Consider the following 17,645-nt stretch of genomic DNA (forward strand, 5'->3'; position numbering starts at 1 on the left):
GACGTGTACGACTACAATAAAACATCTTTCAACAATGCGGACAAGGGAATATGTTAGCATATGTAATCTCACCGCATTAAATCTGTTTAGTTTGTCTTAGAAGACATTTCCCCTTCCTCAGTTCAGGCTCATAGACTTCGATTGGTTAGATCTAGTCTTCTAAGACAAACCACACAGTCCAGTTGCAATACATTTTAATGCCCTGAGATTAAAAGAACCTGGATGAATGAGAACATTCATAGACAGGATATGAAATACATTGTCAGACAGTGACTATTATGTTAACTGCACTGCCAGAAAACTATAACATACATGTGGACTAAATGAACGTACTTCTTTCTGTGTGACTGACAGAGCTTTCTTTCGAACTGCAAAATATCCTACAATTGTGAGTCTTTATGGCTTTTTGTGGTTTAAACACATTTCCAAGATGGCTGGGACCAACAGATGGACAATGTGTTGCTGTCACTGAAATCATTAAATACCGTATTTTTCGGACTATAAAGGCGCACTTAAAATCCTTGAATTTTCTAAAAAATTGACAGTGCGCCTTATAACCCGGTGCGCCTAAAGTATGGCATAATTCTGGTTGTGCTTACCGACCTCGAAGCAATTTGGTACATGGTGTAATGATACCATGACCAGTAGGTGGCAGTCACACATAAGAGATACGTGTAGACTGCAAGATGATGCCAGTAAACCCCAAAACGTTACATGCTCCACTGAAAATAAAGAACATTACACAAAATCCGTCAAAATGTTTTTAGTGCGACTTCTGTAAGCTATGAAGCTGCGCCTCGTGATGGATTGTTCTGCGCATTAAACATACTAAGTGAATTATAGTGTGAAGTGAATTATATTTATATAGCGCTTTACTCTAGTGACTCAAAGCGCTTTTACATAGTGAAACCCAATATCTAAGTTCCATTTAAACCAGTGTGGGTGGCACTGGGAGCAGGTGGGTAAAGTGTCTTGCCCAAGGCCACAACGGAAGTGACTGGGATGGCAGAAGCGGGGATCGAACCTGGAACCCTGAAGTTGCTGGCACGGCCGCTCTACCAACCGAGCTATACCGCCCACGAGTGTTATTATGGTGTGTGTATAAGGACCGCAAAATGGCACCTACTAGCAGACATATTACCTGGCGTTTTGTTTCGCAATATTATGCAAGACCAACTTTTCTTACTTTCTGGTACCTGCTGATCAGTATTTGAGATCTGCATACGTCCTGAAAATGTGCACGCCTCTGCCATTGTAGTCCGTGTAGCTTCTTCTTTTTCTCTATCTTCTTATGTGGCATTCATCTTCCACTGTTGCCATTTCTAATATAAAGTAGTGTAAAGTTCTTACTAGAGATGTCCGATAATATCGGCCTGAGCCAGTCACATAATACCTACGGCTTTTCACACACACAAGTGAATGCAATGCATACTTGGTCAACAGCCATACAGGTCACACTCAGGGTGACCGTATAAACAACTTTAACACTGTTACAAATATGCGCCACGCTGTGAACCCACACCAAACAAGAATGGCAAACACATTTCGGGAGAACATTCGCACCGTAACACAACATAAACACAACAGAACAAATACTCAGAACCCCTTGCAGCACTAACTCTCCGGGATGCTACAATATACACCCTAATATGACCCCTTTAGTGCGCCTTTTGTATGAAAATAGACCTGAATTGAATTGAATTGAATTGAATTATATTTATATAGCGCTTTTCTCTAGTGACTCAAAGCGCTTTACATAGTGAAACCCAATATCTAAGTTACATTTAAACCAGTGTGGGTGGCACTGGGAGCAGGTGGGTAATGTGTCTTGCCCAAGGACACAACGGCAGTAACTAGGATGGCGGATGCGGGGATCGAACCTGCAACCCTCAAGTTGCTGGCACGGCCGCTCTACCAACCGAGCTATACCGCCCCAATAGACCCGCTCATCTGCAGTGCGCCTTATAATCCGGTATGAAAAATACGGTAAATGTTTTGTTTAGTTTTTTTAAACAGAAATTTTAAAAAGTAATAGTAATTTAAGAATACTAGATGCAGATCAAGAGGATATCAGTTGTCAAGTATGTTGAATAAATAAATGGAGATTAAAAAATGTATATTTCAGACCAGTTGATCTGCCGTTTCTTTTCTTTTCTCCTCTGCCCCCCTCTCCCTTATGGGGGGGAAGGACGTGATGGATGAAGTGCTGGCTGTCCAGAGTCGGGACCCGGGGTGGACCGCTCGCCTGTGCATCGGTTGGGGACATCTCTGCGCTGCTGACCTGTCTACGCTCGGGATGGTCTCCTTCTGGCCTCACTATGGACTGGACTCTCACTATTATGTTAGACCAACTCGACGTCCATTGCATCCGGTCTCCCCCAGACGGGGGGGGGGAGGGGGGGGGGTCACCCACATATGCGGTCCTCTCCAAGGTTTCTCATAGATTCAAGATTGTTTATTGTCATATGCACAGTTAAACAGACAGTTTGCCGTACAATGAAAATCTTACTTTGCTAGTCCACCCTTCAACAAGTCCCACGGTACTTAGCTAAAAATAAAAAATGAAAAATAAAAATGTATATACAAGGCACAGTAAGTAACATAACATTATTGCACATTCTGATTGATGATTCATAGTCATTCACATTGACATCCCACTGGGTTGTGAGTTTTTCCTTGCCCTTATGTGGGCTCTGAACCGAGGATGTCGTTGTGGCTTGTGCTGCCCTTTGAGACACTTGTGATTTAGGGCTATATAAATAAACATTGATTGATTGATGATTGATATTGTGTACTAAACATTGTTAAGACGAATAGGGAAAAGAGACAAATGCATTGAAAGGCTTCATCACAATACTAATAAGAAAATAAAAACAGACATTCCTTTTGTAAATGTTATTTATGACTAATATAAGTAAAGTGAAATCTAGTGCGAGTAAAAGGTTTGTTTCATCAATAGCAAGAACTATTTTTATAAAGTATTTTCTGTGTTCCTCGGCTGTGGTCCGCATGAGTCGCAGCGGTACTCAGTTGTAATACACTTTTCCACCACTTGAGGCAACAACGACAATATCAAACAAACGGAAAAAAATCTGCCGCTAAATTAATATAGAAGTTTCTTATGCGCAAAAACTATGAGTAAAGTGGTGTAGCTGTATTTTCGTTTGCACATTAATTTTATTGACAGTTTAGGAAAGAAACATATTTACTAATATTAAAAATATTAATTCAGCACAACATATTTGTATGTAAACATATTTTTCATCAGTTTTATTAATGAGTCCCTTTTTAATGCAGTATATTACTTATTTTTGTGTAATCAGCTTGACCTGAGCCCAAGGTTTATGGGTCAAATAAGTAATAATCTTTGTGATTAGCATCTGAAAAGGTTGTTAGCTTGTTAAACTGTAAGTAGGTTAAATATAATTATTGAATACGATTAAAATCAGAGTAAGATTACTAATTCAGCGATATTTGAGTGGGCCCCTGAGGTCAAAAAGGTTAAGAACCGTTGATTTAGGCACTTAAATTATGGAGGAATAATTTCTATCTTGAGCCTTTTGTGCAGTTTTTGCAGGAGAAAGTGCGAGTGTGTGCACGTACTCCGGGCACTAGAATGTCATGATTACGCGAAATTGCAAATGTAGGTCATTGCAACCTTTTAGCGTTTCGTTTTCATCTTTTTTGTACATGCAAAAAAAAAAAGGTTTAAAGAGTTCACTAATTAGCGCGACGCATTAACGTGAAATTAAAATCTTGTCCCCCGGAGAGGCAATTATTTTGTGTGTGATATTTACTGAATTCAATAGCGGCGAAAAAGACAACGTTGTTCCTTTCATCTGGCAGCAAGAGGGAATGTGTGCGTTTGTGAAAACAGACGTAGCGTGCGGGTCTCCTCAAAGTGGACGTGAGATAAAGAACAATGTCTTCATGGGTTTGCCCGCAGCCAAGCCACAGCAGAAGATCCATCAAGTCTATGAATTGAGAGCAATTAGACTTAATCCGTGCAGCACGAGCTGGAAACAGGGGGGGGTCTGTCATTGTATGTCTGGGAAGCAAGGGGGTCTCTGTCGGACAACTAAACAAAGTACTTATTCCCTACATGGTTTCTCCTTCTTCCCATTGGGTTGAGTTTTTTCTTGCCCTGATCTGGGATCTGAGCAGAGGATGTCGTTGTGGCTTGTGCAGCCCTTTGAGACGTTTGTGATTAAGGGGCTATAGAAGTCAACCTTGATTGACTGATTGACGTTTGACTGGACTACTCACCATTTGCTTCTCTTGCCTCTCCAGTGCCACCCGGTCTCTTGTGATGTGCCTCTGGGTGCCACGCAACTCCCTCGACTGTTCCTTGATGACATCTTAGGGAAAGGCAAGAATTTCAAATGATTTAATGAACAAATTCAACTGGGAAAATGTACTTCCGTCAATCAAACCCCGAACAATGACACAAGGCGACTCGGTAAAGAATCTGGGTATTATGTTCGACCCAACTCTCTCGTTGGAGTCACACATCAAGAGTGTTACTAAAACGGCCTTCTTTCATCTCCGTAATATCGCTAAAATGTGTTCCATTTTGTCCACCAGCGACGCTGAGATCATTATTCATGCGTTCGTTACGTCTCGTCTCGATTACTGTAACCTATTATTTTCGGGTCTCCCTATATCTCGCATTAAAAGACTACAGTTGGTACAAAATGCGGCTGCTAGACTTTTGACAAGAACAATAAAGTTTGATCATATTACGCCTATACTGTATATACCTATATATATATATACCTATAAATACCATATTTTTCCGATTATAAATCACAGTTTTTTTCATAGTTTGGCCGGGGGTGCGACATATACTCTGGAGCGATTTATGTGTGAAATTATTAACACATTACCATAAAATATCAAATAATATTATTTAGAAGCGACACTGAGGAAGAAGATTTCATGGGATGTAGCCATTAGGAGTGACAGATTGTTTGGTAAACGTATAGCATGTTCTATATGTTATAGTTATTTGAAGGACTCTTACCATAATATGTTACGTTAACATACCAGGCACGTTCTCAGTTGGTTATTTATGCCTCATATAACGTACACTTATTCAGCCTGTGATTCACTGTTCTTTATTTATTTTAAATAATTGCCTTTCAAATGTCTATTCTTGGTGTTGGGTTTTATCAAATACATTTCCCCAAAAAATGCGATTTATACTCTAGTGCGACTAATATGTTTTTTTCCTTCTTTATTATGCATTTTCGGCCGGTGCGATTTATACTCCGGAGCGACTTATAATCCGAAAAATACGGTATATATATATATATATATATATATATATATATATATATATATATATATATATATATATATATATATATATATATATATATATATATATATATATATATATATATATATACATATATATATATATATATATATACATATATATATATATATATATATATTGGCTCATCTGCATTGGCTTCCTGTGCACTTAAGATGCTACTTTAAGGTTTTACTACTTACGTATAAAATACTAAACGGTCTAGCTCCATCCTATCTTGCTGATTGTATTGTACCATATGTCCCGGCAAGAAATCTGCGTTCAAAGAACTACGGCTTATTAGTGATTCCCAGAGCCCAACAAAAACTCTGCGGGCTATAGAGCGTTTTCTATTGGGGCTCCAGTACTATGGAATGCCCTCCCGGTAACAGTTAGAGATGCTACCTCAGTAGAAGCATTAAAGTCCCATCTTAAAACTCATTTGTATACCCTCTTAAGGCCCAAGCTGTTTGTTTACATGCTTTTTTTATTTCTCTTTGCTATTTGGGCTTATTGGACCGTAACTAGAATAAAAACTAAGAATCATCTTTTGTTATGATGTACTTAGTCCATAAGTACACAAATGTGTACTTCATGTTTAGTGACATGCTAATTCTTATTTTTACACCTTTTTTTCCCAAATTCCATTGTATGTTATACTCTTCTGACACCACCATATGGCAGTATAAGTGTCCACATAAGCGGCCATAAGACCCCAATTGAGCAGTGTACACAATTTTGGAAATAAGAGCTAAAAGGTGCTGTCCACGCATGTGGCCATTAAGCCTTTAGAGGCTACACAAGCATTTAAATTAGACCCCCCCTTTTAGACCAGTTGATCTGCCGTCTCTTTTATGCTCTGCCCCCCTCTCCTACGTGGAGAGGTTGTTAGGTGACCACAGATGAAGCGCTAGCTGTTCAAAATCGGGACCCGGGGTGGACCACTCATCTGGCCCCACTATGGACTGGACTCTCACACTATTATGTTGGATCCACTATGGACTGGACTCTCACAATATTATGCTAGATCCACTCGGCGTCCATTGCACTGGTCGCCCAGGGGGGTGGTCCCAACATCTGTGGTCCCCTCCAAGGTTTCTCATTGTATCCCATTGGGTTGAGTTTTTTCTTGCCCTGATGCGGGATCTGAGCCGAGGATGTCGTTGTGGATTGTGCAGCCCTTTGAGACACTCGTGATTTCGAGGATGTCGTTGTGGCTTGTACAGCCCTTTGAGACACTTGTGGTTTAGGGCTATATAAATAAACATTGATTGATTGATTGATTGATTGATTTAGGGCTATATAAATAAACTTTGATTTATTGATTGATACCGAGTTCCCATTAACATGAAATCCAGTTACCATATTTCGATACCTTTGCTGCATGTGATGTCATGTTTAGTTGCAGACTGGACACTGGCTGAAGCACTTGGTGGGTAAACCTCGTCATATTGTACCGTCGCTAGGTAATAATAGGGCAACTATCCATTCTAACAAAGCAAGCATACTGTTACGTCTTGGTAGCATGCTTATTCACCGGTCGTTTCCCCAAGATGTGGACAGACGCCCGGAAGCAGTGTGCAGGTGAGAGAGATTATTTATTTCCAAAAATCAAGCAAGAATAGGAAAACAGAAAAGCGTGCCGATTGCACAGGACGCTATGGTAAAGGCTTAACCAAAGACTAGCCAAAAACAGGAGCAAGAAGTAAGGCTAACCAACGTAACTGTTGCATTCAGCAAACAAAACAGCCAGGCAGAGTGTAGCGAGAGGCAGGAATAAATAGCGCTCTGATTAGTGACCGGTAGCAGGTGAGCGTCCCGACCACTAACCAGAGGCAGGTGACAATATTTAGCACCCATGGCAACAAAGAAACAAACCAGGGTGCTGAAACAGAACTAAATCAACAACTAAGGAAATACGAAACCTATACAAAACATGAGCCGGGCAACGGATCGTCACACATTCCTAACAAAAAGCGCTCAAAAGTAAGGCTCCACTTTTCAAAATGCGCTAGCTCGATGCTAATTTACATTGGGTATCCCATTTCCGTGCTACTGATTAGCATTACCGACTGCAACACCTCCAAATTTGGTTAACAAAACTAAATGTGACAGCAGGAGACAGCGTGCAGGTAAAAAGTACTTAATCTTTGACAAAACAAAAGACGTGTGCAGCTGGGAGTGCACCCGAAGCTTAGTGAAAGCTACGCAATACAAAATTAAACTAAACCGTCTTCAATGTAAACCTCACAGGATGCTGGAAGATAGCAAACATGAAGCAGAGTAGCCATTCAAAACATTTACAAAACAATGTTCCAATCAAGACCGCAACAACAGCTAACAGACTAAGTTGCGAACTGAGAACAGGTGCGCTGGGAGACCAAGTAAAGGTGCGACTAAAACCAGAAAAAGGAAGTGGAAACTAGGAATTAAAGAGCACTACACCGGACCTAAGACACCAAACACAAGAAAACGCTCACAAAACTAAAACAAGGCATGACCTTTGCTATAGCTCATGACTCTAAAACAGACCTGGGCATTGTACGGCCCGCGGGCCGCATCCGGCCCTTTGCGCATCCCTGTCCGGCCCGCGTGAGGCCAATCATAAATTACAAAATAAATTTAAAAAAGTATCTATGTCGAGTGTGCAATACAACGGTGCTGCTTTTGTTTTGAAAAGCGTTATTTGTATTACTTCCGTGTGGACGTATGCGCGTGTGCGATTGTGAGTGAATTGAACGGCGCAATTACAAATTACAAAATAAAGTTTAAAAAACATCTATGTCGTGCGCGCAATACAACTGTGCTGCTTTTATTTTGAAATGTGTTATTTATGCCGTATGTCCGGAGGGAACCTGTGAGGGAAGGTGCATAGAGACAAGTGATGAGACGCTAAAAAAAGAAAAGTTGATGAGGAATGGCGTGTTTCCAACAAGAGATGGACTGCCAAGTATTTCTTTACATAAATTAATGGTAAAGCCGTGTGCTTAATGTGTGGTACACAGGTTGCTGTGTTTAAATATCATTTTAATCGCCACTACACGAAGAAACACGAGGGAAAATACCGGAATGTGTCTGATGAAGCGCGCGCAAGGGAGGCTGATGCGTTGATGGTAAAACTGCAAAGCCAACAAGGACTTTGTGCCATATTTCACACCCCCAGAGATGCAGCCGTCAGGACAAGTTTCGTCATTTCTCACAAAAGCGCCAGAAAAAGTAAGGCGTTTTCTGACGGAGAGTTTATTAAGGAGTGCTTATTGGACTTTGTTGCGCTGATAATGCCCGGAGACAGGACTGTTTTTCGCTAACTTTGGATGAGAGCTCTGATGCAGTCAATTAAAGAGACAACCACAGGTAATGACTTGTTCACAGAGGTAAATGCGTGTTGGGACAAGCTGGCAGGTGTGACAATCCAATCCACTTTATTTATATAGCACATTTAAACAACAAAATGTTTCCAAAGTGCTGCACAACAATATTACAAACAATATTCAAATATTATCCTAAGCTCCACCAATGACTGAATAAAAAGAAAAAACAATTACATATAAAACTAATATAAAAAACAATATAGAATAGATATGATTAAAAACTATTTTTAACAACAGATGGTTGTCCAAATCTGATGGGGAAAAATATTGGATAATGCAGGATAAAGTGACCTTAAAAAGCAATCTGCTTTTGTATAAAGTTAAGTTAGGTTAAATGAAATTATTATTATTATTATTAATTATTATCATCATTATATTTATCGTATGGTATATCAAAAATAATATTGAGCAAAATTTAATTGAAATATTGTCGTGTGGCCCTCCAGCAGTGCTCGGGTTGCTTATGCGGCCCCCGGTGAAAATTAATTGCCCACCCCTGCTCTAAAACCAGTGTCCGTTGCAATTGAACAGTATTCAGAACAATACGTAACAGTGTAAACACTTTGTAGGGCTCAACAAAAGACTGCCACAATTAATTAAACATTAGAGTCAAAGCACCTAAGACACACGGAAATGAAGGCATAACGGCAAATGAGACTCAGACGTGTGAGAAAACAAGATATAACTGGAGAGCAGTTATCATTATCAGCTCAGTACTAAAGGGGCTGTTTGCAACCTTTACGCAAATTTTCCAATGTCTTTCAGGCATTAAGTCAGCTTTTACTACGTAACGATGTAAATTCTACCCGTATGTAACACGTGCACTAGCTTTGTGTGTTGTTAGCTAATGTTAAGCATTTAATCAAATGTAGCTACTAATGTTAGCTGTCATTGAATGTACAGCCTATTGTATCAACAAGCCTGAAAGTCATGCTTTACCGACAATTTTTATTCAATATAATAAAAATATAGACATTTTTTTAAAAATATGTTCTGCTTAGCCATTAATGGTAACATTAGCTAGCCAGTGATGTTCCCAGCTACCGGGAATCGCTACCGTATCGGTTTCAATGTGAAGGGTAGCCATTCCTACATAACAAAGCCCACCAAACATCTTTTGCTACTGGATTCATGTATTCAGTTCCATGCTTTCCAATGCAAAGCAAAAACTGTCAAGAATTTGAGTGTTAAAGCACATAAAATGTGAACAATTGTAAAAAATAATTGCAGTGAATCAGCATTTGTAATATTTCCCTCATGTAATCACTTAGGGTAACCAACATTTTAGATACCTTTCAAGTTGTCTATTTTTCTTTTCTATTCTATTTCTTGTAGGATGTTCTTATACTGTAGAGGTGTAGTTATCATTCTACTCAACACAACTGAAAATATGTCATTTGCACATTTGTAGTCACTGTCAGAATAATTGTATATAAGTTATCACACAACTTGTTTTCCCATGAGTTCAGGTTGCCCTGCGAGAAGACCAAAGCTGTCTTTGATCTTATCAAGCAAAAGGCGTACCGCTTGTAAACCTCCACTGTGTGCGATGGGATGCGACGTGGAGGTGTCGGTTTCTTTGATCTATTGGACAGCCACAGGAAGACCTTACCATGACCTGAAATCTACAAAGCAGAGAGGGGGCAAACCTGACACCGCTCCAAGCACCTTTTTGTTTGAACTGTTTATGCCTCACAATACGAAGGTCCTGAGTAGTCCCGAGTTCAATCCCGGGCTCGGGATCTTTCTGTGTGGAGTTTACATGTTCTCCCCGTGACTGTGTGGGTTCCCTTCGGGTACTCTGGCTTCCTCCCACCTCCAAAAGACATGCACCTGGGGATAGGTTGATTGGCAACACTAAATTGGCCCTAGTGTGTGAATGTGAGTGTGATTATTGTCTGTCTATCTGTGTTGGCCCTGTGATGAGGTGGCGACTTGTCCAGGGTGTACGCCACCTTCCGCCCGAATGCGGCTGAGATAGGCTCCAGCAACCCCCCGCGACCCCAAAAGGGACAAGCGGTAGAAAATGGATGGATGGATGTTTATGACCCAGCGCAGCAGCTGTTTATGACCCCCTCCCCTTAGAAGCAGCTGCAGCTATGTAATCAGGAAATGCCCAAATAAAGGGAGAGGCGTGTAACCCTTCCTCAGAGCGTGGGGCGACATTGTACGAGGGTGCAAGTGCACGCGCTCTCCTCATGAGATACATTTAATACTGTCTCTGTTTGATTCCTTGCTTCTTGTCTTTGTTTAATAGATAGTTTGGTGTTTGAACCTGACAGTCACCCCTAAGAACTCAAAACAGATTAGTGCTGTGAAGAACAATTCTAGCTATTTGCATTGTTCTTCTACCTTGGCCATCATTTATTAGCCTTTTTGCTGGGTTGTCAATAATTGGCTCTGACAAGGTATCAGGGGATGTGAGTCATGAGCTATGGTTTTTAAATCTGTAAACCACTTTGTGTTGCATTTCTTTTATGTCTAAACAGTTTGATTGATTGATCAAATTCACCCACAGAGGTAGTATCTGGGCCTGTAACTAGACTTTGCTTTGATTGGCTCAGGGGTCAGAGAGGGCTGTCCAGTAGTGAGAAAGTTCCCCGGTTCACATCCCGCTTTCTCCATCCCAGTCGCTGCTGTTGTGCCCTTGGGCAGGACACCAGGCCCACATTGCCATCTGGGTCGCCCACGCAAGGGAAGCTTCACCGACCGAGAAGCTGAACCAGGACCAGCCAGATACGGTCCGATACACCAGGGCTTCCCACTGTGCCTCAAATGCACAGATGTTGTACATGTGACAATACATATGTTTTTTCTTCTTAATACGTGTTACTAATACAAATGAGTAAAATCAGGAAATGCGTTGAGGCTATAAAGTGTGTTCTATCCGATTAGTCGCTTAATTGAACAAACTAATTGATAGATTACTTGATTAGCCAGAGGATGTGTGTATAAAAGGAAACAATAGAAATCTAGGAAAGGTGCCAAGTCTTACACTTCTCTAGCCCGTAGGTTTGGAACTAACAATCAATTAAATAAATTAGTTTGATTAGAAAAACATGTTGATTGATATTCTGTTGCTTTGATTAATCATTTATTGAGCGTAACTAATAAAAACTGAACAGCATGGGGTGCCCGGAACTTTAAATACGCGGACATAGTCTCCGCACGACTACAAAGGATGCGATCTGCTCGCATTTGAACCGATACGGTACCAATTCCCGGCGCCTGGGAACCAATACTGGTACTCAACGGTATCAACTTTCGGTGCTTTTGTGTATGTCAATAAATATTAACTGTTTTTAATAATAAAATTACATTTTTATTACAACATTTGAAAATTATTGATTATGATAGCTGCGGTCCAGTTATATCGTGTTTCATTAGCACATTTCTGAGTAAGTAGGTATGACATAAAAGTGTATTTGCAGTTACAAGTCCATCTTCTTCCACTTATCGCGGGGGCAGCAGCCTAAGCAGGGAAGCCCAGACTTTCCTCTCCCCAGCCACTTCGTCCAGCTCTTCCCAGGGGATCCCGAGGCTTTCCCAGGCCAGCCGGGAGACATAGTCTTCCCAACGTGTCCTGGGTCTTCCCCGTGGCCTCCTACCGGTCGGACGTGCCCTAAACACCTCCCTAGGGAGGCGTTCGGGTGGCCTCCTGACCAGATGCCCGAACCACCTTATCTGGCTCCTCTCGATGTGGAGGAGCAGCGGCTTTACTTTGAGCTCACAACGGATGGCAGAGCTTCTCACCCTATCTCTAAGGGAGAGCCCCGCCACCCGGGGGAGGAAACTCATTTCGGCCGCTTGTACCCGTGATCTTGTCCTTTCGGTCATAACCCAAAGCTCATGACCATAGATGAGATGGGAACGTAGATCGACCGGTAAATTGAGAGCTTTGCCTTCCGGCTCAGCTCCTTCTTCACCACAACGGATCGATACAGCGTCCGCATTACTAAAGACTCCGCACCAATCCGCCTGTCGACCTCACGATCCACTCTTCCCTCACTCGTGAACAAGACTCCGAGGTACTTGAACTCCTCCACTAGGGGCAAGATCTCCTCCCCAACCCGGAGATGGCACTACACCCTTTTTTCCGAGAACCATGGACTCGGACCTGGAGGTGCTGATTCTCATCCAAGTCGCTTCACACTCGGCTGCGAACCGATCCAGTGAGAGCTGAAGATCCTGGCCAGATGAAGTCATCAGGACCACATCATCTGCAAAAAGCAGAGACCTAATCCTGCAGCCACCAAACCGGATCCCCTCAACGATCTGACTGTGCCTAGAAATTCTGTCCATAAAAGTTATGAACAGAATCAGTGACAAAGGGCAGCCTTGGCGGAGTCCAACCCTCACTGGAAACGGGTCCGACTTACTGACAGCAATGCGGACCAAGCTCTGATTATCCCGATTATAAATTGATTCATAATTTTCAAAAATCTACTAAAAAATATATATATTTTCGTAGGAATAAATAAATAAAAATGGTTCTAGGTAGGGATGTAACTGTACGTGTATTTGTATTGAACCGTTTCGGTACGGGGGTTCCGGTTCGGTTCGGAGGTGTACCGAACGAGTTTCCACACGGACATATTAAGTAGCATACCGCACGTTGTGTAAACAATGCACACCGAGGCACAACACACGGCATGCTAGCAGCTAACGGGCTACAATAGACTGACCATACGTCCTCTTTTCACCGGACATGTCCTCTTTTGCGGAGCTGTCAGGGCGGAGTTTCTTAAATGCCTCAAATGTCGGGCATTTTGAGTTAGGGTTGCGTGTATTTTCAATGTACGTTCAGGGTTAAGAAGGGGTTAAAAACAAAACAAATTGTGCGCACAGCAGCATTGGTGAGGGAGGGGCAGAGACAAGGAGAGCGAGAGAGTTATGATAAACGTGCATGCGTCGCCAGACTCTGCTTTTTATCCATAGATTTATCAGATTACATTTTTTATTATCTATAGCATGGGTGTCAAAACTGTGCCCCGGAGGCCATTTGCAGCCCAAAGCTAATCAAATCAAATCAAATCAACTTTATTTATAAAGCACATTTGAAATTTACCAGAGGGGTAGCCAAAGTGCTGTACAATGGGCAGGTTAAAAATAATACGAGAAACGAGCAAACACAACACAACACAAACAGAACACGATAAAAAATAAATAAATAAAATATAAAAACATAAAAACAGGTTCACAGCAGGTGTATTATGGGGCGCCATTGCAGGATGGATATCACTAATGTTTTAAAGGCCCACGGCACATTCTAAAAATACTATTAAAATAAACAAAAACATAACAAAAGTGAAATAAAAAAGCTTAAAAGTTAAATGTAATTTAGAAAAAGTTGCGATGTGGACTAATAAAACAAAGCTGTTTTTTTTTCTTTCAAACTGTCATTGCTCAAAACATAATATTGAATCAAAATCAATGTTATTTTGAATTATTGACCCATCCAAAGTTCACATTACTTCACATCAAATATTCCACTAAGAAAAATATTTTTGGTGTAAGATTTAGCAAATTTGGTAAATAAATAATCCAAAAATGTATATTTTGTTGTTTTCTTACTGTACCGAAAATGAACCGAACCGTGACCTCTAAACCGAGGTACGTACCGAACCGAAATTTTTGTGTACCGTTACACCCCTAGTTCTAGTCCATCTCCATGCAACCAGAAGTAGCTTTTCTAACCTGTAACGTGTTTAGAAAATGTTTCACCATGATTATTATAATCGAGAATCGATTCTGAATGACAATGGAATCAAATCGCTAAGTGCCCAAAAAATTCACAGCCCGAGTGTCTTCTGTGGGAAAAGGCAAAGGCAGTCTTTAGCCAGGCTCTCCATTACAGCTCTAGTGTGGCTATCTTTTAAAATTAGATTCTGCAGCAGGATTAGATAATTGTTTTCTTTAAAAAGCCTGATCCCAGTGTGGACGGCTCAGATTGTTGCTGAGTCGACAGAAAAACCAGCCACACTCGAGCTAAGTGGCATCATGTGAGATCATATTGCATGACCAGAACTCACACAATGGTTCTGAGCGGTATTTCAACCAAACCACTGGTGCTCCACAACACTCTGAAAACCTCAAGAACACAACAGTTAACTACACTCCTGAACAGCCAACTACACCACAGATCAGATGTATTTAAATGTGTTAAAACAATAATAGTTCAGCACAATTTTTTATATTTGTTGAAATTATAGATCAGCAGGGGTCACTCAGTACGTTTCACGCTTGCTCGCACAATCCGAGTAGCGACCGGACCGCTGATTTCAGGGTTCAACTGCGCTGGTGTTGTTTTTATCACCAGTATACACCGAAACTGAAGACGTACAACACATAACCTAAAATCCACAATGTCCACATTCTCCAATTGGACAAGTAGTCGCACCACAAAACTCTGAAAAAATTGGACAAAACTCCCCTGCAAAAATCTGCGGTGAGTAAAATGTTCATTGGAATCCCTTTTATAAAATAAGTTAGGCATTTATCTGTGTGTGTCAAATATCTTTCAAGTTCATCGATTAGGACACTGATTTTTTTTTGTGGGTGATGTGATTTATTAAAAAAACTGTTCAGTTCATCAGTTCATTGATGTAAATTGTGTTATAAAATGAGAACAGGAAGTGAGCACATGTGTTAGTAATTGCTATGAAGTGTAAAATGGGTAGGATTGAATAAATGTTGCTTCTTCCTACTCCTTTTGAACAACGTTGTAAAGAGAAATTAAATAATGTCAAATATGTGACGTATCCTAGTGAAACTGTAGCCATGTTCCAAATAAACTTCAACCGACCAACTCACAAGTTGAGTCCGAGCAATATTTACTTAACATTTTTAACACTTCCAAGGCTAATTTCATGAATTTAATCAATAAAAAACACCACTAAACTGTGAAATCTGAGTTTTCTGTGTCTTTTAAGGCAAACTTTCCAATGACACCAACCTTTAAATGGGGTAAAAATTGAGAAAGTTGACTTGTTTAACAAGAAGATCACCCCTAAAATCTTGAGCCGTGTTGACTTTGTATTAGAGAAGTTGACCAGAAATTATAAAATGTTAAAACCGGTGAAAATGCACTAAATTTCTTAATATTTCTCACAGGAAAAAGTTACTTATATCACTGGAATCGTCTTTACAAACCCTGTCTGATATTACTGGGTTCATGTAAATCCAATTATTGTTTTATTTGACACCTACAAGGACTACCTCAAAACTACCACTGAAACCTGACAAAACATAGACAAAGTTACACAGTTCAGTAATTGCTATGAAGTGGAAAATGGGTAGGATTAAATAAATGTTGCTTCTTCTTACTCCTTTTCAAACAACGTTTTAAAGAGAAATGAAAATATGTCAAATATGTGACGTATCCTATTGAAACTGGAGACATGTTCCAAATAAACTTCAACCGACCAACTCACAAGTTGAGTCCGAGCCATTTTTACTCAACATTTTTAACACTTCCAAGGCTAATTTCATGAATTTAATCAATAAAAAACACCACTAAACTGTGAAATCTGAGTTTTCTGCGTCTTTTAAGGCAAACTTTCCAATGACACCAACCTTTAAATGGGGTAAAAATTGAGAAAGTTGACAAAAAGATCACACCTAAAATCTTGAGCCCTGTTGACTTGGCATTAGAGAAGTTGACCAGAAATTATAAAATGTTAAAACCGGTGAAAATGCACTAAATTTCTTAATATTTCCCACAGGAAAAAGTTACTTATATCACTGGAATCGTCTTTACAAGACCTGTCTGATATTACTGGGTTCACGTAAATCAAATCATTGTTGTAATTTGATCTCAAAACTACCACTGAAATATGACAAAACATAGGAAAAGTTACACAGTTTTGCTATGAAGTGGAAAATGGGTAGGATTAAATAAACATTGCTTCTTGCTAATACTTGTCGAACACGTACAAAAAAGAGAAATGAAAATATGTCAAATATGTGACGTATCCTATTGAAACTGGAGACATGTTCCAAATAAACTTCAACCGACCAACTCACAAGTTGAGTCCGAGCCATTTTTACTCAACATTTTTAACACTTCCAAGGCTAATTTCATGAATTTAATCAATAAAAAACACCACTAAACTGTGAAATCTGAGTTTTCTGCGTCTTTTAAGGCAAACTTTCCAATGACACCAACCTTTAAATGGGGTAAAAATTGAGAAAGTTGACAAAAAGATCACACCTAAAATCTTGAGCCCTGTTGACTTGGCATTAGAGAAGTTGACCAGAAATTATAAAATGTTAAAACCGGTGAAAATGCACTAAATTTCTTAATATTTCCCACAGGAAAAAGTTACTTATATCACTGGAATCGTCTTTACAAGACCTGTCTGATATTACTGGGTTCACGTAAATCAAATCATTGTTGTAATTTGATCTCAAAACTACCACTGAAATATGACAAAACATAGGAAAAGTTACACAGTTTTGCTATGAAGTGGAAAATGGGTAGGATTAAATAAACATTGCTTCTTGCTAATACTTGTCGAACACGTACAAAAAAGAGAAATGAAAATATGTCAAATATGTGACGTATCCTATTGAAACTGGAGACATGTTCCAAATAAACTTCAACCGACCAACTCACAAGTTGAGTCCGAGCCATTTTTACTCAACATTTTTAACACTTCCAAGGCTAATTTCATGAATTTAATCAATAAAAAACACCACTAAACTGTGTAATCTGAGTTTTCTGTGTCTTTTAAGGCAAACTTTCCAATGACACCAACCATTAAATGGGGTAAAAATTGAGAAAGTTGACAAAAAGATCACACCTAAAATCTTGAGCCCCGTTGACTTTGTATTAGAGAAGTTGACCACAAAATATAAAAGGTTAAAACCGGTGAAAATGCACTAAATGTCTTAATATTTCTCACAGGAAAAAGTTACCTTTATCACTGGAATCGTCTTTACGAGACCTGTCTGAT

At 40.0% G+C, this 17,645-nt stretch overlaps 1 protein-coding gene across 1 annotated transcript in view; it reads right to left on the reverse strand.

The window, feature by feature from the left end:
• The window catches only part of LOC133665246 (charged multivesicular body protein 2b), a 38,427-nt gene that overhangs the window by 16,669 nt on the left and 4,113 nt on the right, over window positions 1-17,645 (reverse strand). Inside the window, exon 2 of the mRNA XM_062070494.1 lies at window positions 4,267-4,358. Within this exon, the coding sequence (XP_061926478.1) occupies window positions 4,267-4,358 (92 nt within the window). The remainder of the gene's footprint in view (window positions 1-4,266; window positions 4,359-17,645) is intronic.

Source organism: Entelurus aequoreus, linkage group LG14 (assembly GCF_033978785.1).
Source record: "Entelurus aequoreus isolate RoL-2023_Sb linkage group LG14, RoL_Eaeq_v1.1, whole genome shotgun sequence".
Lineage (NCBI taxonomy): Eukaryota > Metazoa > Chordata > Actinopteri > Syngnathiformes > Syngnathidae > Entelurus > Entelurus aequoreus.